This window comes from Convolutriloba macropyga, chromosome 14 (assembly GCF_964194025.1).
Source record: "Convolutriloba macropyga chromosome 14, txConMacr16.3, whole genome shotgun sequence".
Lineage (NCBI taxonomy): Eukaryota > Metazoa > Xenacoelomorpha > Acoela > Convolutidae > Convolutriloba > Convolutriloba macropyga.
The window spans coordinates 41,614,411-41,638,325 of record NC_134481.1 but is presented as its reverse complement, the minus strand read 5'-3'; the positions used below and the strand labels follow the sequence as shown (position 1 = coordinate 41,638,325).

General features: G+C 34.7%; 1 protein-coding gene across 7 annotated transcripts in view; it reads right to left on the bottom strand.

Moving 5' to 3' along the window:
* LOC142353729 (uncharacterized) overlaps window positions 1-23,915 on the bottom strand; it is a 109,867-nt gene that overhangs the window by 51,918 nt on the left and 34,034 nt on the right. For 3 of the 7 annotated variants that reach the window (XM_075406074.1, XM_075406073.1, XM_075406072.1), the window contains exon 2: window positions 23,503-23,727. The exons of 2 other annotated variants lie outside the window; for them this stretch is intronic. In XM_075406074.1, the coding sequence (XP_075262189.1) occupies window positions 23,503-23,558 (56 nt within the window). In that variant the 5' untranslated portion in view covers window positions 23,559-23,727. Of the gene's footprint in view, window positions 1-17,270; window positions 17,313-23,502; window positions 23,854-23,915 lie in introns of those variants that run through there. 2 more of the 7 variants (XM_075406071.1, XM_075406075.1) reach the window with 2 other exon arrangements.

The following is a 23,915-nucleotide window of genomic DNA, read 5'->3' as shown; positions in this document are numbered from 1 at the left end:
TTATCTGCCGCCAGCAGATATCGGGTTTTTGCCAGTAAAAATTAATCAAGTATATAGCCGTAAGTATTATCTCATAATGAAAAAAAGTTGTTTTTTTTTTAAATTAAAAGTTGATTAATTGTCTAAAATGCACAATCATATTGTTAATTTATACGGCACATTAACGCAATGCTATTCTTATCAACATACAAAGTAATTACTCCGCGAGTTTGCAAGTATTTCAGTCTTGTTTATGTGACCATTGAAATTGTTTGTGCTCTAATTCTGGTCTGTTAAATGTTAACCGCGCACTAAACGACAGATCGCAACCTTCGAATCTTTTTCTTGCATTTCCATGTTCTGCCACCAAATTCTAATTTCTGGAAGACAGTGGTTAACTGCCTGTTTAGAAATTTGATTCCAATTTTTGCAGAAAATAGTTGTGCAGTCAAAAATACCGTGGTACCTTCCGCCCATCCGGTGTTATGCGGCCAACGAGCCAAAGTTTACAAATGTGGACAAAGTTTGAGGTGAATTCTGACAAGCAGTGATTTTGAATTTTCATTATATGCAGTGTTTGATGTAGTTTTTAAAATCTTTAAAAAAATCTCTCCACACGCGCTCACAATTCTAATCTTAAAACGTGTGGGCCGTGAAAAAGCCCGACAAAATCGATTCAATATACTCAATTTTTGTACATTAGTAGTATAAAAAGCTGACTAGAACCACACCGGGGGGGACATTATGTATTAAGATAGGGAATGCAGAAATTGTCCCCCTAGGGGGGACACTTAGGGGGACATTTAACGCAAATTCGCAGTAAATGTCCCCCTAAGTGCCCCCCTAGGGGACAGTTTCTGCATTCCCTATCTTAATACATAATGTCCCCCCCCGTTGTGGTTCTGATCAGCTCCTATTTTTTTTTCTGAAAAAAAAAATTGTATTTCATAAAAATTTGTTGTTTTTGTCTCTAAAAGATGTGAACTAGTTTGAAACATGTTCTGTGAGTAAAAAAGTAGTCGGAAACACCTTTTTCGAAAATTGAGTTTTTTATCCCATCGGGGGACAATAACTTATAAAATTTTTTGAAAAATGGCGCCTAAAAAATTGTTCTTGATTTTTTGGCTTTAATCAATGTGAAATATTGTGAAACATGTCTTGTGAGTGAAAAAAAATGTCGGAAACACTTTTTTCGAAAAATGAAATTTTGGTCCCATAGGGGGACAATAACTTGTAAAATTTTTTGAAAAATGGCGCCTAAAAAATTGTTCTTGATTTTTTGGCTTTAATCAATGTGAAATGTTGTGGAACATGTTTTGTGAGTGAAAAAAAATGTCGGAAACACTTTTTCGAAAAATGAAATTTTGGTCCTATAGGGGGACAATAACTTGTAAAATTTTTTGAAAAATGGGACCTAAAAAATTTTCCTTGATTTTTTGGCTTTAATCAATGTGAAATGTTGTGAAACATGTTTTGTGAGTGAAAAAAGTTGTCTGAAACACTTTTTTCGAAAATCGAAATTTTGGTCCCATAGGGGGACAATAACTTGTAAAAATTTTTGCAAAATGGGGTCTAAAAAATTTGTGTCAATTTTTTGGCTTTAATCAATGTGAAATGTTATTAAAATGGGGTCCAAAACTTTTCAACGCTATTTCACTTTTAATGAATATGAGAAGTTGTGAAACACGTTTGGTGTGATAAACAACAACATTCATCTTACCACCACACCCCAAACACTCCGCTAAACATCAGCCAATTACAATTACCACAAACATACACCACAATGCATGCATACTTACATACATATATACATACATACATACATTCATTCATACATATATACGTACATACATACACGCATACATATATACTTACATACATACATTCATACACATACATACATAAATATACACATTGATTAAAAAAACCAGAGTTGTACAAGGATATAATTTTTCACCTAATTATGTGTACAATTATGGTCATAATCACTTATGTCCATAAATGTACACATAAATGGGACAAAAACAAAAAAATAATAACTAACCTGTTAGTAGATGTATAAAATCATTAGTGATATATTGAGTAGAGAGTCATCGGATCATGCCCAAACATGTTCAGGGTCACAAAACTTTCCAAAATAAATTGACCAATCGGAGTGCTTGATTTATTATTCAAGTTGACAACCAATCAGAATTGAAAGATTTATAAACAAAAACTCTAAACGCTCACGTTCAGTAAACAGTATATAATGAACACAATAGGAACAAAAGACATCAGCCTCATTCATGAGAAAGTTTTATCACTGAGAGGTAACATAAATTTTACACACATATCTGATCGACAATTATATTTCGTAGCTGCTTGTTCTTTGTTAGATCCAGAAGTTGACGGAGAAATAGCACTTAAATTTAGACCCTATGGTGGTTTCATTGGAATTGATAATTCAAGACTAGATCCCTTATTGAAACGGAGCAAAGTGCTACGACTTCATGCTGCACTGCATGACGCCGCTGGATTTATAAAAGATTGCCGAAACAAAGGCCCTGGATATGTTTACGCTTTCCGTTACTCACCAGTAAACAATTGTCTTTTTGGACACCTGACAGGAATTTTATTCATTCTATCAGTGAAAATTTTTCATTCACAATTGTTTCGTGAATTGGAAAGTTAGAAAATTTTGGCAGCAAAACCACAAATGTTATTGTCCTCGATCTCGAAGGTTTCAACCTCAAGTCACTTGGATTTATTATTAAAGAACTCAGTTTGTGTTCCAGTTACAACGATACAATATTTTTCAAACCGCCGCTTAAATTCGCTGATTTACCCGCACACGATAGACAAACTGTTATTTGGCTGACCAATAACCTACACGGTCTTGATTGGGACGAAGGTGATATACCTTACTGTGATTTGAAAACAATCTGTCTGAGTTTCAGTTTCCGATTCATACGGAAAAACTTTTTTGCCAAAGGCATTGAAAAGTGTGAGCTGCTCAGTAGGCTTTTACAAAAAACTGTTTATAATCTGGAAGATCTAAATTGCCCCCGAATCTCAGAGATAATATCAGAAGAACAAGTTCCCTCCTGTTACCATCATTCAAACTTTCGTTCAATAAACGATCAATTATCAAACCACTGCGCGGAACGTAAAGCAAGAATATTTTCACAGTGGACACAAAGTGATGCACAGAGAAGACACAGCAACTTTAACAACTTATCTGTCAGACAACTTGAAGATATTCACTTGCTTGACTCCACTTGACGATCAGCCGATTGTAATATTCAACAGAGTTCAGTATCCTTCTCCACCAATACAGAATAATTTTTCAAGTGATCAACAGAACCGAGCGAACTATCTCAAAATCAAGCCAAACACAGCACAACAACCGCGTTACAACTCGCTTTATAGTGCAGCAGCAAAGCGTTATTTTGCAACCATTACTCTTTCTCCCGACGAGCTAGACAGCTTTAGGGCTTTCCTGCCCGTGATAGATAATTTCTATCACTTCCAACTGTACGTAAAAACTAAACAAAGAGCTCGAGAACATCGGAATCAGTTCAATTCTGGCTATGAACAAAACAAACCAGTAGCCTATGCAGTCCCCCAAAGAGCAGCGAATCCCACGTTGGAAGCAATGGGCGGACAAAAAGTTCCTCAATTTAGATTGAAAAAAACACCACCAGAACGTGAGCTATCACTTATTGAGATGCCGAATGAGTTGCAATTATATGTCTTGGAGCACCCCGAAGTTGAAAAAGTCTTCAGTCAACCATCGTTTGAGGAAAATGACTCATCAACCGTTTGTTATAAACTAGAGATAAAAAGTCGTATTAAAGGTTTCAATTTGTTTGAGTTCTGGTACACGAAACAGTTGCCCAGTAAATAATTCAAAAATTTAACATTTTATTTGATCCTTGTTTCAATTCACTTTTCATTTAATTATTTTTCTCCAATGAATCAAAGAGACGAGGCTGACGCCGGTATCAGTAATTTAGTCTTTGATGTGAACAACAAGGAGAAGCCCCCATGGCGTTGTTGTTCAAATTCAACAGTGCCAAGGTCCGAAGTAATATTTTTTGTTCAAGTTAGTATCATTGTCTTAATGATCATTCTTTGCTTCTCTATGCTCTTTCTATTATCAGAAAGCTGTGAAGAGAAATCAATTTGGATTGCTCTCTTATCGAGTTTAGTTGGTTACATTTTACCTAAAACCAAACTATGAACAAAGTTATTCTTACACATGACAGGGTATTCATGTCTATTGTAGGACCAAGTGGTTGTGGTAAAACAGAACTCTTGTTTCGGATGCTAAAAGGTTCGACCTTTTATCCACGTTTTGAGAAAATTTATTATTTTTACAAAGAATTCCAACCACTTTTCAAAGATATGCAACAAGTTATACCAGGGATTGAGTTTCTAAAATACTCAGGCTTTGATATAACAAAAATCTATCACATTGTCTGCTTATCTATGACGATTCATGTGAAGAAATCTTCAACGATAAAAAATTTGTAAAAATAGCTACCTCAGGACGTCATCGCAAATTACATGTTATATACGTCAAGCATAATTTGTTCCATCAAAGCAAATGGTCCAGAACCATTGATCTGAATACAACACACATAATATTATTCAAGTCGCTTCGTGACATTCAACAAATTGAATATCTTGGAAAACAGTTGAATTGTCTCCAACTGATAAAAGAAGCATAAAAACTAGCAACTGAGGAGCCCTTTGGACATTTTATTATTGATCTCGATCCCAAAACCAGTCAGGGTTTACGATTTGCGTCACATATTATTGGACCTAATCCTTCAATTTTTTACATTCCTTCGGAGGAAGCCGTTGTTACACCAAATACGAATGAAAAGGAAACATTTGCTTATGCTCAAGCAATGGGCAAATAGCACAAACAAGAACTCCAACATTGAATCCGAGTTACTTAAAGACGGCGACTTCATTTGGTTTCTGAGTGACTGTGTGATGAACGTACTCTCTGGAGTTGTTCCAGTCAATAAAAAAGAACTAAAAAAATTTGAAAAAACTCTGCGTCAACTTTGGAACAGGAAAGTAGGGAAAACTGAACGGTTAAAAATAATTCGATCTCCCTCGGGCAATAATCTCATTCAACTCATAGCATTACCCTGCTTTGCATATCTAGAACAAAATGCATACTGAAGAGTTTGTGTTAATACCTAAACTGATGTATACAAGAGAACAACCTCATGTCTCTCAATTACTCAGCAACAAAAATATTCACAATCCAGCCAAGCAGATATCACTTCTCCAGAGAAACAAGTCACCATCAGCTCCTTCTGCCTCGCAACAGGATACAGAACAACAAACTGACGCTTCAGTGGATGATAGAAGTACAATAAACGAGTCTATGGCAAAACCATTTACGACAGACAACACATCGACTATCAAAAAAGGAGTGCTGAATGATATTAGAATCTTGAAGGGGATTAAGTTTGAAAGAGCGAATACAATACTGGACATAATAGAGGAATCAGATTCTGTTTCCTTGGACTCATCAAAGAGATTGCTTATTAATGGTACAAATACAGAAGTTCTTGCTGCTACGTTTCTTTACAATCTACAGCAAACCACTTGCAAACTATCTTTCGAACAGTTCAGTGTATTAACGCATCTCGATATTGGTTCGCATTTGACTTGTAACACATACGCCAAAAAGTTTCTAAATTTATCATCTGAAGAGAGACTGCAATTTTTGGAATATGAGTCGGACAAAAAAGTTGCTTCAAAATCCCAGCGAAAGAAAACAAAAGCTTCTGACAACGACCAGAGAAACTTTGAAGAGGCAGAAAAAGAAATCAAACCAACCAGCCCCTGGAAGAATTACTTCCTATCAAGTTAAACAGTTAGAGAAATTGTACAATAAAGGCAGTGCTGCATTTGGTAGCATTGCAAACTTGAAGAAGGCTAGCGGTTTCACCAGAGACAAAATTGTTCGCTATCTTCAGTCGAAAGCCCCGTACACAAAATACAGACAATTCAGGAAAAGTTTTCCCCGACTGAAAGCTGTTGCATATAGAATAAATGAAATCTGGTCTGTCGATGTTGCGTATATGGATAAAGTTGCCCAACACAACAACGGTGTAAAATACTTGTTAGTGGCTGTGGATGTTTTATCACGTTACTTACGAGTTCAACCAATGAAAGCTTTATGTGCAAAAGATGCTGTTGAAGCGTTCAAAAAAATGATCAAGAAGAAACAACCAGAAAAAGTATGGACAGACAAGGGATCAGAGTTCAAAGGAGATTTCAAAAAATTTTGTGAAAAGAAAGGAATTCATTTATATACAACAGAAAGCGAAACCAAGTCGGCATTTGCAGAGAGGAACATTCGATCGCTTAAAAACATCATTTACAAATATTTGGAAGAAAAGTGGACTTGGACATATATTGAAGATTTACCCAAGTTTGTAAATACTATAAACAGTCGTGTTAACCGGGTAACCCATTTAGCACCTGATAAAGTTTTCAAAAAACATGAACCAATTTTAATATCATTAGCAATCAACACAACAAAGTACAAACCAAAATACGAAAAAGGAGACCTTGTTAGGATTGCAAAGCACGACGAAAAATTCAAAAAGGTTATAAACAAAATTATACAGACGAAGTTTTTACGATATTCAAAATTGCTACCGTGAGTCCACCAACGTACAATCTTATAGATGCAAACAACGTTATAATTGAAGGTAAATTTTATGAACCGGAATTAGTCCAAGTAAACGTGTTAGTTACTGCAGATGAAGAAAATGAATCCCGCCAAAGAATTCACAATCGATCTAATATCCAACGCATCAATGGAAGTTTTTGGTGAAAACACAATGGCAAAATTCCGTAACCAGTTATCTCAACCACTTATTTTGGATGGAGAATGGCAAGTAGCTTTATCTTCAATATCCTTCCCATCAAACATCAACAACGTCAATTCAAACGGGTTAGTTGTTTATAAAAACTCGGGAGTGGAACTCGACGCCTCAAATAATCGCAGTGGACACCTAAGAAAAATTCGCAAAGGCATTTACAGTAGCTTGGATCAACTAATGGATGAAATCAGGCGAATTGCTCAGTTTAAACAATTTGATTTTACTTTTGACAAAATTACTCATAAACTGGTTTTACAATTCGGAGCGAATGAGGGTTTTTCATTTGAAAACGAAGAAGTTCCAAGTATTCTCGGCTTCAAGGGTATAAAAGACAACTCGCATGATGGATACATTCATATTGGATACAAATCACACAAAACTCTCAATAGACACCAAAGTGATTTTCCAGTTGATATAACCTGTGGCTCACAATTAATATTTGTCTACATAGACGTTATAGAATTTCAAATTATTGGAGACGTGAGAGCTCCTGTAATTAAAATCATTGAGACTGAAAGGCGTTTAAGAAACGGCAGCATAAACACTGTTACACCCATTCATCACAAGACATTTACAATTCTGGATTACAAGCCCATATTTTCTAACAATATTCAAAACATTAGAGTGGAGTTGAGGAACGAAGCCGGAAAACTCATTCCATTTACTGGTACAGGAAAAGTGATAGTAGGCTTAAAGTTTCAAAAAATCAAGTGAAATGGAAGCAACCAAGCATCACAGTCAATGCCACATTTCTCCGGTCATTATCGTCAAAGAGGAAGTGGCTTTGGAGCCCTCGCAGCAGGTATTGGAAGAGTTGCTTTACCATTGGCAAGAAGAATTATATGGCCCGCTGCCAAAAGAACTGGCCGAGAGCTTTTAGTGCAGGGTGCACCTGAGTTGGTTGAAGTAGCAACGAAACGAAAGTCGGCAAAGCAGGCGTTGAAAAGCACGGTTGAAAAAACAGCCCGAAAACAATTTGGTGGTTCTCTCCATTCACGCATAACACGAGGTCGGCAAGTTATTAAACGTCGAAGACAACAATATGCTAAACCTCGAACCTACAAAAAGCGTTCCACTAAAAAAATCATTTCTCGAAAACGACAGCCAAGAAGAAGTCGACTGGATTTTTTCTCTCGAGTCAAAAATGCGAACTAATATTGTAATACCTTCCGAAGCCACTCACAGTTCCTTGGATTTATTTGAAAAACCACCTTTGCTAGTCACCTTTGATCATTCATTTGAGCAAAAAACTGGACCACTTTATTCTCCCTCTGGATCATCGCTCGAATTCGAAGTTGTAGGCGATCGCAACAATTTCATAGATTTGCAGAAATTTTATTTGGAAGTAAAATGTCGAATACAAAATGCTGATGGAACTGATTTGCGATATACCGCCAGCGATGCAACCGCAACCGATGCTGCATATTTTGTCAACAATGTTCTTCATTCACTGTTCGCCGACTGTACTGTTTCTGCAAATGGAATAAAAATTTCCTCAGCTAATGGACACTATGCTCATAAAAGTTTTATTGAAACAGAATTTTCACATGGAGCCGATGCAAAGAAAACTTGGTTAAAGTGTCAAGGTTACGAGTACGAACCGAACCCCGCTGGTATTGCTGCAGCTTCAAGGGATGCAAGGCAAGTAGCGGTGAGAGAATCGGAACAAATTACTTTATATGGAAAGCTCGCTGTTGATTTCTTTTCCTGTGAAAAACATCTAGTAAGTGGTGTTACCCTGAGACTTTCTTTCCGAAGATCGCAAGATGATTTTGTTACCATTAGTGAGACAGCGGCAAAAAATTACAAAGTTAAGATCGATGAAGCAAACTTATTTGTTAGAAAGATGACAGTGTCAGACAACGTTGTTGGAGCCATTGAAAAAACACTCCTAAAAACTCCAGCATTGTATCGCTACAATGAAGTAATAACAAAAACATTCCTCGCAACAGCAGGTCAACGCAGTTGGAAACATGAAGATATTTTCACAAAAGAACCAATAAGGCGGCTGATTGTTGCATTGTGCAGGAGCAATGCATTCATTGGAACTAACAATATCAATCCCTACCACTATCAAAAGTTTGATTTGAGTGAAATTACGGTCTATCGAAACGGGTTCGCAACAGCTGGCACTCCGATGTTAACAAATGATAACAAGCGCCTGTATTACAATTCAATGAGTGCCGTAGCTTACGTTGAAAACGGTCATGGAATACCCCTAAGTGATTTTGCGCATCACTTTATAATGGTCTTTGACTTAACTAGCACGCAAGAGGCGACACACGATTTTATTCATCCCGAACTAACAAACTCGTCATTATCGGTTGAACTGAAATTTGATACTGGTTTGCCAAACAACATTGAAATTTTTTTCCTTGGAGAAAAATCGTCTACTGTGTACATTGACTCTGCAAGAAACGTATCCAAAAATGTTCTGCCTATGAACGCATACTAATGGATGAAGACCAAATTTATATGCATATTCAAAAGTGCAAACATCTCAAATTTAAATTTCGAGGTGTTTATGCGGCTGACAATTATCCCTTTAATTTACCAGTTAACAGTTTTATAATTGTGAATGCATCGCGAGCTGATTCTTTTGGTTCACATTGGGTGATGCTTGCGAAACGCTACGCATACCCCGTACTATACTTTGCAGATCCGTTAGCACTTCCTCTGACTGCCTATAAAGACATTTTCACCCGCTTACAGCAATGTACTGATTTACATATGACGATGGATATTATGGAGCACAGAAGAGATATTCAGTCTCCCCTGCAATCAGCAGACTCGCAACTTTGTGGTTTATTTTGCATCTATATTGCTCATTATTTCTATAGCAGTAAGTTTCCATTTGTACCTGATGTAAATGAATTGCAATTGTTGGCATTTTTAAAACATATGGAGTGAAATTGAATTAAATGTTCTATCACAGCACTATTTTAGACAGTAGAATTTTTACAGAACTGAAACTTTATTAATAAGTCTGAAGTCTCACGTACAAAACTTCCCTGCCCACGTAAAATTATATACATAATCTGATAGAGAAAAGAAGCATGTTCATCAAGCATTAGTTGACAAAAACGTTTTACAATCATATCGGGGATAGTAGAAGCACGTTTGTGAGAAGTGGTAAGAGTAATGGTTGAGAGTCTTTTCACAGGGTTAGGCAGATTAAGTTGTTTTTTAGTTTTGTTGGTTGAAACATGATTAAATTTTGACAAGTACTCCACAGCAACATGTAAGCGAGAGACAATAGCACCATGAGTAACAAAATTTTTCTCCGTAGGCAAAATAAGGATTTTAAAACAAGTCACAAGGCAAGGTATCGTCACAGGAGCATACGAAGAAAAAACAATTTTATCTTTGGGACCTGTATCTTCAAAAATGAGATGCCAATGATTGGAACCAAACGAACAACCATCGATAACAGTCGAAGACGAATGATAACCTTACGCATAATTTTCTATTCCAGAATCTTGAGGTTTTGGTTCTGTGTCGCAAATAGTGTATTTGAATCGTTTTTGAAATTTTTTGAAGTATTCAGGACTGTTTTCGTAGATAGCTTCAACCATAGTAAGAGACTAAACTGAGTGAGTAAATAGTGATATACCTCTATGAATTATTGGGTTTGAGTTGATAACATGGTGTAAACAAAATTTCAAGGTCGTTTGAAGACGAAAATTCTTTACATTGTTGTTATTTTTATTGCTTGTAAACAAATTCTGTCTAGACATTAAGTAAACAAACTATGGCTGTCTGGTTTTTCCGAAGCCCCGCAATTAAATCAAAGCTGTTGTTTTCCCAAAGTTCTGCAATCTTTAACCTGAGGTAAATTTTGGGTTGTTTTCATTGCTTTTCAAATAAATTTTGTCTAGACATAAAGTAAACAAATCAGGTTTGTTGAATTTGTGTACACAAATAATGGCTGTCGCAATTACCCGAAGTTTTTAAAACTTTGCTGTGATTGGCTGACGACTTGAATTTAAATCCATTTTTGTAACATAACTATTGGTTCCATTTTTATGGCTTGTTAACAAAGTTTCCGAAGACATTAGGTAAATAAATTGAGTCTGACGGAACTTTCCGATGTTATGTAGCCTTTGTTCTGATTGGTTGACGACTTGAGATCTAATCTATTTTTAGTAACATAACTAATCGTTCCAACCTTATGGCTTGTAAACAAAATTTCCGAAGACATTAGGTAAATAAATAAAGGTTGACGGAACTTTCCAATGTTATGCAATGTTTGTTATGATTGGTTGGTGACATGATAAATCCATTTTTAGTAAATAGACTAATTGTTTCAACTATTGTGTTTGTTTATCGTCATGAGAAAACATTAAGTTTTTGGGGAACAGGAGAACCACTTGTTTACCGACTTTCTATAGAAACGTTGACTGTTAACTCTTTTTAAAAAAATTTTATCTTTCCTAATCCGATATTTAGTCACTTACTAATTTTTGGGAAATGCCTGCAAAAGACCGACATTTACAGATCAGCTGTGAAAAATGTGGAAAATCTATAGTAAAATATCACATTGCTCGCCATAGAAAGACCTGTTCTAGCGGTACCTTATACTGCAAGAAACGAAACTGTAATTTTGCAACGAAAAGTTCGGCAGAACTATCGTACCATATTGCCAAATCGCATGGATCTAAAAAGCGTAACACTTTAAACAAGTGCGTTGTTTGTCAGAGAGATTTTCCAAGTTTCTACTCGCTGCAGCTTCATCGCAGGAAGATACATCAAGTTAACACGAAAGTTGGGAGCTTAAACACAACCCGTGTCCGTGAAATAATTGATGAGTTGAATGAAGATAGTGAAAAATTGAAAGAGGAATTAGCAGCATGTCAGCATTTACTAGTAGATGTGCACGCTGAGCATGGGAGACAAGAAGTTTTCAACTTCAGCTTATCGAAATTGGACACCAACGAAATCAACAAAAAACTTGATGAAGTTTTTGAAAATCTCAAATGTGCTGCAAAAGTTAACCTAGCTTTGGGGTTCCTGTTGCAGAATGTAGAGAACAACGACTACCGTTATTATTATCCGCACGAAAACAATTTACTTCTGGATAGGGCGCATTTGTTGAGCAATAAAAACGATTTACTCAACCTTCAAAATGAAATTCGAAAGTTTGACTTGATTGAAACATGTACACAGGAACGCCAGAACTCAAAGTGGCAATTCGCTTTAATTACGAACGTTACCATCTTTGCAGCTCTCTTAAAAAATATTCCTTTGGGTTGCCATGATTCTGTTCTTCCGGAACCTTTGTTAAGAAACCCAGAAGTTAATTGTCTGCTTTCAAATGGACATGATGTACCTTATAACGATAACTTATGTCTATTCCGCGCAATTTCCATTCATTTATTTGGATCCGTAGATGTTGAACCACATGCAATGCAACTGTTTGACAATTTTGTTTCGGCCACTGACTGTGATCCTGAAAACTTCATGGGAGTTTCTCTGGATCAAATCCCAATAATTGAAAATTTAGTCGAAAAAAATATCTTCATCTATGATTTTACCATTGAAGATGGTGAAATAGTTGGCGAACTTATTCGACGAAGCATTGAACGATATGAAGAAAACATTAAATTACTTCGCTATAACAACCATATCTGTTACGTAAATGATATCAACAAATTCTTCAAGAAGTTCCGCTGTCCCAGCTGTGACGTCTTCTTCAATCACTCTGGAAATTTTAATCGCCACTTACGAACTTGCAAAGAACGAGTGAACAATATCTATCCGAGAGGTGTTTATTCGTTAAAGGAAACATTGTTTCAGAAACTTGAAAACTTCTCAATCGCTTATCCAGAAGATTGCACCCTCTTCAAAAATTTTGCCGTCTTCGACTTTGAAGCAATATGTGACAACTCATCGGAAATTAGTAGCACTGCTACAACATCATGGATTGGAACTCATGTACCAGTATCTGTTTCAATTTTCTCCAATCTGTTGGAGGAACCAATTTTCTTGTGCGAAGATGATCCTAATCGTCTCATCATATCATTTGTAGCTCAACCTGAAACACTAGCAACAAAAAACAAAGCGGACATGAGACCTAAGTTGTTGGCGGTGGAAGCAGAGATCAAAACTAGGTTGAGTGATATTTCCTCTAGATTGCAAGTTATTTCCGAAACTCAATCAAATATCAGTAACAAAACGGAAGATAGCAATGCATCTGAAAATTTTTTAAGATTCCAGCAAAAGCAGCTCCTTGATCTCCAGCGTCATTTTGATAGTTATGTTCACAGTTTACCAGTTTTTGGATTCAACAGGGGAAAATATGACCTTAACCTAATCAAAACTTATCTCATTCCTCATCTAATAACTGATAGATCTATTCAACCTACGGTAATAAAGAAGGCAAACCAATTTATATCTTTTAGTTTTGGTGACGTTCAGTTTCTCGATATTCTGAACTTTCTCGGTGGAGCTACATCTCTGGATTTATTTCTGAAAGCATATCAGTCCGAGGAGACAAGGGGATTTTTTCCGTATGAATGGTTTGACTCGTTGACAAAACTTGACTGTGACAAACTTCCTCCCTATGACTCATTTTTCAGCAAACTGAAAAACTTTAATCCTTTGGAGAAGGAGTTTTCTGAGTTCGAGAAGTTAATACAGTGTGGGAAAGACGAGAAGATAATCCTAAAGGAGATGGGACTGAAAGAGAAGCCGCTGTCAGGAAAACAAAATTATACTCTCTTAGCAGATTTGTGGAAGAAGGAGGGTATGAAAACTTTTCGTGATTTCCTTCGATGGTATAATAACAAAGACGTTGTACCAACGTTGACTGCAATGAGTAAAATGATTGAGTTTTATCATAATCGGAACATTGATATATTGAAGCGCGGTTGTACACTTCCAAATTTGGCTAATATTTGTCTTCACAAGTCAACAAGTTCAAAATTTTTTCCGTTCATCGATAGCGACAAAGATTTACATGAAAAAGTTCGAAGTGAAATGACTAGTGGGCCTTCTATTGTCTTCACAAGGAAAGCTGTTGTAGACAAGACATTCATCCGAACATCAAACAACATTTGTAAGGCGATAGTTGGAATAGACGCCAGCCAATTGTATCCCTTCGCCATGTGTCAAGCGATGCCAACGGGTTTGTACACTATGTGGGAGTTCGATTCTGATCTCCAAAAGTTCAAAGCTCGTCAGAACAAGATTAGAAAATTTGAAAACATGGTTGTTTCTTACTATCAAACAATCAGACCAGACTGTACTATTGAGAGCATCTATACAACTGGAAAACAGAAAAAAATTGATTGGTTTAGTGTTGATGGCTTTTGTGGACACTGCAATACAATTTTCGAAGCTCTCGGATGTTACTACCATTTCTGTCCTTGTAGAGAAGCTCAACCCTCTCTTAGCGAGGAAGAACTTAAACATGGTCTCCAGAAGCGAGAATCTGATAAGTTAAGAAAAAAACACCTGGAGAAAAAGGGATTCAAAATTATCGAGATGAGGGAGTGTGAATGGTGGGATCAGGTTCAGATGAGCTCCTTTCTGAAAAATCACGTTAGAAAAAATTTTCCCTACAAATTACCCTTAAGCATGGAAACCCTGCTGAAGCGGATAGATGAGGATAAATTATTCGGTTATGTACAATGCGACTTAGAAGTTCCGGAGGAGCTCTACGAACGATTCGCAAACTTTCCTCCAATTTTCAAAAATAGCAACGTTGGAAGAGAAGATATTGGAGATTTCATGAGAGAGTATGCTGAAAGGAACGATCTATTGATGAAACCACAACGAATGTTGATTTCGAGTTATAAATTAAATAATGGAATAGTTATAACGCCATTACTGAAGTTTTACTTGAAGCTTGGACTACGTTGTACTAAAATATACCGATTTGTCGAGTATACGCCACAAAAGTGCTTCAATGATTTTGTGCAATCTGTTGTTGATGCGAGACGAAAGGGAGATGAAAATCTTGACCCGAGCGTTGTTGCTGAGACTATGAAGTTACTTGGGAACAGCTCGTATGGTTATCAGATTATGGATCGAAGTCGACACACCGAAACTCTCTATCTTAATGAAGAAAAAACTCATAAAGCAATTAATAACCGTCTTTTTAGAAGACTCAATAGCGTTTCGAGAGATATCTATGAAGTTGAACTAGTGAAAAGCACAATTGAACATCGTGAACCAATAATTGTTGGATTTTTTATCCTTCAGTATGCAAAATTGAGAATGTTAGAGCTTTACTACAACTTTTTTGACAAGTTCTGTGATGTTAAAAAATTTGAAGAGCTTGAGATGGACACTGACTCTCTGTATATGGCACTAGCTCATGAGATTCTCTACGAATGCATTCGTCCCGAAATGAAGAGCACTTGGAAAGAACTCCGAAGTAATGACTGTGTAGAAAATTTTCGCGCTGATTGTAACAAAAATTTTTTTCCGAGAAACTGTTGCCCTAAACATGTGAAACATGATAAGCGGGAACCTGGATTATTCAAGGAGGAGTTTCGATGTACTGAAATGTTGTCTCTATGTAGCAAAACTTATTGCTGTTACGACTCTAGAACGAAGAAAACTAAGTTCAGCAGCAAGGGACTCAACAAAAATGTTCTAGAAGAAAATAATGATGGACCATTGCAGAAGTACAGAAAAGTACTGGATGAAGCAGTGAATGTATCCTCGACTAACAGAGGATTCAAAACAGTAAATCATCAAGTTCTCACGTACGAACAAACTAAAAAGGGACTTTCCTATTTCTATCCAAAGCGAATGGTGGAGGCAGATGGAATACATACAAAACCTTTGATGATCTGAAATTAAAACTCTATTTTCAAATATTTTAAAACTCTGAAATTAAAACTCTACTTTCAAATATTTTATTTTGTGAATGTTTATTTATTTTCGCTGATACATGATAGGATTCTGATTAGATTTTAAGTGTTTTGAGTAATTTTATAGAGTATTGTATAACTAGTCTTGGTATTCATTGTAATAAATTAACTATCGTTCGGGAAAAAAAACGTTGAAAGCTGCTTTATTTTTTCATTCAACGCTAAACATGGACAAAACGAATGAGTTCTTTAATCGTGTCATCCTCCTTATATCAATTAGCTTTCCTTATAAGGAATGTCAGGAATTTATTCAATCTTTAGTAGCGTTGATCAATTTTCCTTATTGTTTTTTGTGACGTCATAAATCCATTTTATAGCGTACTTTGTGACGTCATAAATAGTATGCATTTCGTACTCATCGAGCTCTTTCCCTTTTGATGAAAAAAATTACAATGACTAATTAAAAATAACATTGATTAGGGTTTTCCTTAATCATCCCACTATGTGAACATCCAATAACAGTCTTAATACATTTGAGCATCTAAGACTAATTCTAATGCTTGTGAGAAGCTATATCTAATCTTAATACATGTAATACTATACCTAATTTTAATACATGTAGAAGCTATACCTAATCTTAATACATGTAGAAGCTATACGTAATCTTAATACATGTAGAATCTGTCTTAATACAACTAATCTTATAAAATTTTATTCATATCCTTATATATCATACATTAATATCTGAGTCCTATCTTTATACATTGCTAAAATAATTCAAGGGCGACCGAAGCGAGCCACAACCGCTATAACCAATCTTAATACATGTGGGTCGCAGCCCCCCGGGCAGCTCCGCAAATTCGCAGTAATTTTAATACATGTAGAAGCTATACCTAATCTTAATACATGTAGAAGCTATACGTAATCTTAATACATGTAGAATCTGTCTTAATACAACTAATCTTATAAAATTTTATTCATATCCTTATATATCATACATTAATATCTGAGTCCTATCTTTATACATTGCTAAAATAATTCAAGGGCGACCGAAGCGAGCCACAACCGCTATAACCAATCTTAATACATGTGGGTCGCCACCCCCCCCCCCCCCCCCCCCGGGCAGCTCCGCTCATCTATATACTACTTACATTGGCCACATAATGATTTGAGACATAATTTTTGATAGAATTGTTAGTTTTCTTTTTAGTCTGAAAATCTGAAAAAGATCGAATAATATATGAATTATTACCGAAATAAACAAAATTCAAAACGAACAAGAAACCTTTTTTCGCAAACAAAAACTTGCAAACATTTTGCAAACAAACATAGCAAATAAAATTTGTTTTCAAACGAACTATTTTTTTTGCAAAAATTGCCCTTGAAGACACAGTTTACAAAAAAAAGCAATTTGAGCTTTTATATTTTTTAATGAGAGTGAAAGGTGGGGTTTGAACGTTTAGTTTCGTTGACAAGTTTCAAACAAACATTCGAAACTGACAATTTGCTTAAATGAAGTCTTTCAAGTGTTTTTTTTTTGCTCATTTAGTTTCAACAAAATGCTACTTACTTCAGAAGCCGTTTGAAATTTGCGTCGTTGGGACCATTCATTCTATATACAAGTACTCGGAAAAAGAATACTTCTTACTAAATGTACAAAAGAAATAAAATAATCACTTTTTTTACTGCCTTTTATCAAAATTTGTGAATGTTTATCTTCTTTCGGAAGATTTTCAATTGTTAGCGCTGAATGGGTTTGAACAATAAAGGTCTGTGTGAACAAAAGTGGGTTGAATTGTATCAAAAATTTTATCAAAAGAGAAAAACCCGTAAATGGCGATAAGTCAAATTTCTCTATTTTGTTCAGAGAATGAATTGAAAGCGTCTGTCTTGTCTTAGTTGTAAAATTATTGTTAAGTGCTTGTATGGAGCTTTCGATGCTGTTTGTAATTATTTACGACAACCCTTTTCAAATAAACAATCAAATTTAAAGTAAGTGTAAATGCTTAATTTATGGCCCGTTGTTTTAAAATAGGCAATGATTTTTATAACTGCGTGCAGCAAAATTTTGGCCAAGAGTTTAGTGAGGGAAGAATGGCTGAAAATGGGTATAAACAAAAATTCAAGGAAAACTTGTATAGTTTCGTTTATTAAATGAATTGACAGAAGTTTCACAAGTTAAGGCTTCACAAGTTCAGATGTTCAAATAATTTCACAAACAATCACGACCATCGAATCAAATTTTTGTCTCTTCTTTTTTTCATTACTCTTGATAAAATTTTAATGCATCTCACTTTGATGAAAAATGTATAAAAAAAGAAACAGGAAAAAAAATTCACGAAGGTTTCTTAAGTATAGAACTTCAAAAGACCAGGCCGCACAAGAAACTTTCCACATTTAATTCCTTTTCTTTTTTACTTTACTTTACCTAAAATTTTTTAAAAAAGAGATAAATTAAACGTTCTCAGAAGTCATCAATAGATTCTTCTTTCAGAGAAGAATGTTGAAAAATATCTTTGATGGTCATTTTTTCTTTCAATCCAAAACCGTCATCTATCATCGTATTTTTTCTATCGCCTAAATTTTTGAAAAAAGTATTTTCAATTATCCAATCAAGGCAAAGTTACTGTTACACGTCGCAATTTTCCCCAAAAACGATGTAAGAGGATGGACTAATGTGGGCATCTTATGGGAGTGGGGTGCTATGTTGGAGTGGGTTGATAGAAAGCCACTCTATCTATTACTCACTAACTCCTACATCGACATCGAATGATGCACCCACCCCATCAGATACCAAAATTATGAAATTTGCGAAAATCGCCCAAATATTACATAGGTTGCTTTTTGCTGAAATATTTGATCTGTCTAACAAAATCTTTTTTTTATTTAGAAAGTTTTCTCTAAAACAATTTGGTTTAAAAGATATTTTTAAGCCTTTTCTTTGCTCTTTAACGCATTTTTGGAGGTATTACATTTATTTTTGGAGATATGCAATGACAATATTCCCCGGCAAAGACAACAGTTTCTTTCTTGTGCAATTCATTAAAGTTTTTTTGCTGGAAGAGATGTACAATTTATCTCATGACGGTCAACAAATTGAAAACAATTTCGCCATTAATAGCAAAGATTAACTAGCAAAACCTCTTCTCACTTAATTGGTACTTGTCAAAAACAGTAAATATCAAAAGAGCTCAATTATTGTCATAGTTTTATGGCCAGTAAATATAGGTCAAAAAGAATGTGTTTGGCTAACTGTTTCTCCGCCACTGCATCCAGTAGATTCTCGAAACAATTAAAAAATTTGAAGAGAAACCAGAAAAAATCAGGAACAAAATAGTGAAACAAAGTAGTGGAAACCTGTGACGTACTTGAATCAAACCAAACATCTGTTAAAACTTTTCTTGACTCTTTTAATTTCCTACCAATCATATTAATAGGTTCTATCTGTAATTGTTACACTCTCTACATAACATATGGTCGGCTGGCGGATTTTGGTAACTTAATAAATTTGTCGCTGCGAGTGGATGATTTTGAATAATTTTCACAAACCAAACTCTTGAGATCCAGTGTCTCCAATACTTGAATTAGTGAAGTATATTTATAGACACCAGTATATTTACATAAGGGAGTATCCGAAAGCAACACAAATGTATTGGTGAAAATTACTTGTACTGTTGGAACCAAAACTATGTCTTCTATGTTTTAAAAGCGACAATAATACAACATAATTTTGTTTCTAACTATTTAAAAATGCAATTTGCAGCAAAAATTAGTTAATTAATTCGATCTTTTAAAATTGATTTTTTTGCAAGCTGCCTCTATGTCAGGGATTTAATGGAACTTACTCTGTTCTTCTCTCTCTACCTCTCTTTTACATACACATACAAAGCAAATCACACACATACATATACCCAAACGACCGCGCGCACACAGATAAACACAGGCACATAAATACAAACCCCAGACACTAAAAAAAATAACAAGTACACACACATGAAACTGAAATTTGTTTTAAACACAAAGAGAGTTTTCTATTTTTTATGATTTCTAAAAACTTTTGCAGTCTACTTGTTTCAGTGTTTATCATTTATAGGATAACTCGAATTAAAGGATAATCCCTTAAGACTAACTCGATCTTTATCTCCCCCTCACTCTCTCTCTCTTCTACACATAAAAACACAAAGACATAACCAACAAACGCACTCCTAGACGTACACCCACACATGCACAATCACACACACCTAAAACCGAACACTCAAATACGAACACCGATCTCAAAAAAATTATCTGCAAGTGAAATTCACTCATGGTTTATCACCATTCAGTCAAACTGTTTTGCTTTTCTCTGAAAACTAGGAGTGGACTGTTGCGAAATTGACGCTCCAATTAGAAGTGAATGTTTTTGAAAATCTTCTTAAATTTTTGTCCTTTCTGATGTTTCATAAACACAGGGGGCAATGCGTTTTAAAAATGTCGCAAAGGTTTCTGCTAGATTGAAAAAACACAATTTTTGAACTGATTATTTAAAACATTAATTTGTGACAAATGTTGAGAAAAATTTCTAATTCGGTTTGATTTCTGACAATTTTTCACTATGCTCTACCTGTCTCTAGCAAATAAGGGAAAACAAAAAACTGTCCTTGAATAATACCATTTAGTATCATTGAGGAAAGTTTTTTGTCAGTAGATTCTACGTTTTGGCGTTTTCACTCCTTGGAGCGTTTTCAGAGAAATTGAAATTTTTTTATTATTTTATATGAACTGAAGATAAAAATTTATGTCTTCCAAAAACGTTCTTCGTATCTTATATGAGAAGTTCCCCAATTTATTCAGTTTGATAAATTTCAGAAAAGTGCAGCACCATATTCTCCAATACACCTCTCAAAATTGTGTAAACAACTAATAATTGCTGACTGAGGAACAGTAGGGAGTATCCGAAAGCAACATACATGTATTGGTGAGAATTAGTTGTACTGTTGGAACCAAAAATATTTCTTCTATGTTTTAAAAGCAACAGTAATCGACATATTTATGACATCAAAGACATCACAAACACACACAAACAGAAAATCAAAGACATCACAAACACACACAATCTTACACGTACACCCACTCATGCGCAATCTCACACAATTAAACATGAACACTCAAATATGAACAACCAAATTGAATTTCGTTGCAAATGACCTTCACTCATGGTTAGTCACCATTCGGTAAAATGGTTTGTTATCTGAAAACTAAGTGTGGACTATTTTATTGCTCATTGTGAAACTGACGCCCCAATTAAAAGTGAATGTTTTTGAAAATCTTCCTGAAGTTTTATCCTTTCTGATTTTTCATAAGCTTAAAGCGCCACTGCGTTTTAAAATTGTCGCAAATGTATCAGCTAGATTGAAAAACACAACTTTCGAACTAATTATTTAAAACATTACTTTGTGGCTAATGTTGAAAAAAAAATTCTGATTTTTTATGATTTCTAAAAATTTGGACTGTGCTCTACTTGTCTGTTACAATTAAGGGAAAACAAAAAGCTGTCCTTGAAAAAATCTGTTTAGTATCATTGAGGAAAATTTTATATCAGTAAATTCTACGTTTTGGCGTTTTCACACCTTGGGGCGTTTTCAGAGGAATTGAATTTTTTTTTATGTGAACAGAAGATAAAAATTTTCGTCTTTAAAAAACGTTCTTCATTTACACCTCTCGAAATTGCGTATACAACTGATAATTGCTGTCAGAGGAACAATAGGGAGTATCCGAAAGCAACATTCATGTGTTGGTGTAAATACTTGTAGCGTTGGAACAAAAAATATGTCTTCTTTTTTCTTCAGACAAAAACTTTTTAGCCCATTTTAGAAAGATAAGTTAGGTACAATTTGATGGACGCAAAAAAACTATACGAACAAACACATCAAACAATGCACACACCAAAACCATTACAGAAATACAAACCCTAATTCCAAAAAACAATGTTTAAAAATCTTTAAACTCAAAGTCGGTCACCACCCGTTTAGATCTGTTTTGGTATTTGTTAGTCGCTAACTGTGTTTGGAGTTATTAGAGGCACTTGTATTGGTAAATTTAATTTGAGCTCTAAACTCTGAAATAAATCGTTTTTTTTCGATTTTGATGTTTCATCAGAATCATTAAACACCAAATAGAACACTTTTTTATTTAAAAAAATCTCACTGATGTGATAAGAGAGACAGTAATAAATATAAGATTATTTTGTTTCTAGAACTTAAAACAGCAATTTGCTGCAAGTATTTTGGTACAGGACTTTTAAAATACAGAAATGGTTAGTTTTGATGAAAATAGAAAAATGGTTTGCAAAAACTTCAGAATTTCGAAAAAAATTTAGTTTTATGCTTTCAGTTTTACATTTTATGTTTGAATGGGCAGAAAACAGGCAGAGGGATTAAAAAATCGGATTTTTGAATGAAGGAAGAAATAATGGATTTTTTTAAATGTTTGTCAGATAAATTAAATTGTTAATTTTTTGGCTGGAAACTGTAAGGAATTACTAATGACAATTAAAATTTCGTTTGAACTGAATAATTTTACTACAAACTTCTCTGTTTTGTGTTGAAATTCAAAGCGATACGTCAGAACACCAAAAATAACGATGTTTTTTTTTCTTTTCATTTTTTCCTTAGAAGTTTTAAAGTGTTCCCTTTTTCAAATTTCTGATATTTGTTTATATAAATCAAAACTGGATCCCGGGGATACAAATTGGTGTTTTTTTCTCTACGATGCGCATACAAAAAACTAAAAATTTCACTGAAGAGAAAATAGCCAGCCTCCCATATATACTCCCCTATTTTAAAACAAATGTTGGAATAGTTAAAAATTGGTTGCTTTTTTGACATCAAAACAAAGTTGAGAAAGGCCCCAAAACACATCAATGTCTTTTTTGCAAACTGACATCTTATCAGATTTGCAATCTTCTTCAAGTCTTGTTGAAAAGTTAACAAAAAATTGATATAAGCCTATTTAATTTTGATCAAAAATGCGAATTCAACTTACATACAAGCATGAAAAAATGCAGACCAAACAATTCAATTTCGAGTTATAATATCGAAATAAGAACAATAATAGTGAAAATGAAACATTCGCTTTGCACATTGAAGTTGAAAACAAATGTAACACCTGGTGTGAACAATTAAGGCCAAAATGGGCCCTCATCGGGCATCAGTGGGCTCATTATTTATTTAATTCAGTTTCTTTCATAATTTCTTTTCGTCTTTGGTTCTGTAAGCTAACCTAATAGAGGTCCTCGTTCAAAATGAAAACACCCACTACCTCTACTAGTTTTTAAAATAAAATTCTTAAAAAATTTCGCCTGTAAATGTTTGATCGCATGTGATGCCCCGTGCCATCATGGTAAACGTTCGAAACCATGAAAACAGACCTTGAAATTGGTCGTCTTAGCTGAAAAACAGTTGCATTACAATTTTGTAGATCAACTTAATTAAAATTGAATTGAAATTATGAGAGCGAATTGAGGTCATTGAAATTTTAAATTTTGAATTGTGACAGAGCATTGCAGAAACTCCTTAATTTTGACGATAGAAATGCAAGTTGCAAAAAATAAACAGTAATCTATATAGTAGCAAAAACATTTTGCTTCTCAACAATTTTCCATTTTTTGCTTTTGACTTTTCAGCCTGAGCTGTATTAAAAAAGAAGGCGGATTTAATAAATAACAAATAAATTCCTTCAATCGGCTTTAAAAGACATTCGTTTTGTTCACAAGAGAGTGAAGATTTTAAAAATAATTTTTCAAGTAGATTAAATTGACTTACTTTTTAGAGAATCGGCTCAACTTCCGATCATCGGAGTCATTTTGTCTGTCGTCCATAATTCAAAGAAACCTCCCAAATTTCTTCACGTCTCAGAATTAAGGAAAAGACAAGACAAGTAAAGTAATTTCTGTAACGGGCGGGGGAGTATATAAAACAAGCAGCACGCTTTACCAAGTTTATTTTCGAAGTTTGCGGTAAAAATAAACCCTCTGCAGTTGTTTAACCCTGTTTTAAATTATTGGTAACCCAATTTCTACTGTGTTAGAAGTGTGTCGAGACCAGCAAAGTTTGAAATTAAGTATGCGTTTTTACCCAAAATTTTGTAGGTCAAAATTGAACCCAAAAATGAAAAGTTGTGAAAATGATTCAAGTTAAACTGAATAGAAAAATATATATCTTTTTATCTGGCTTTT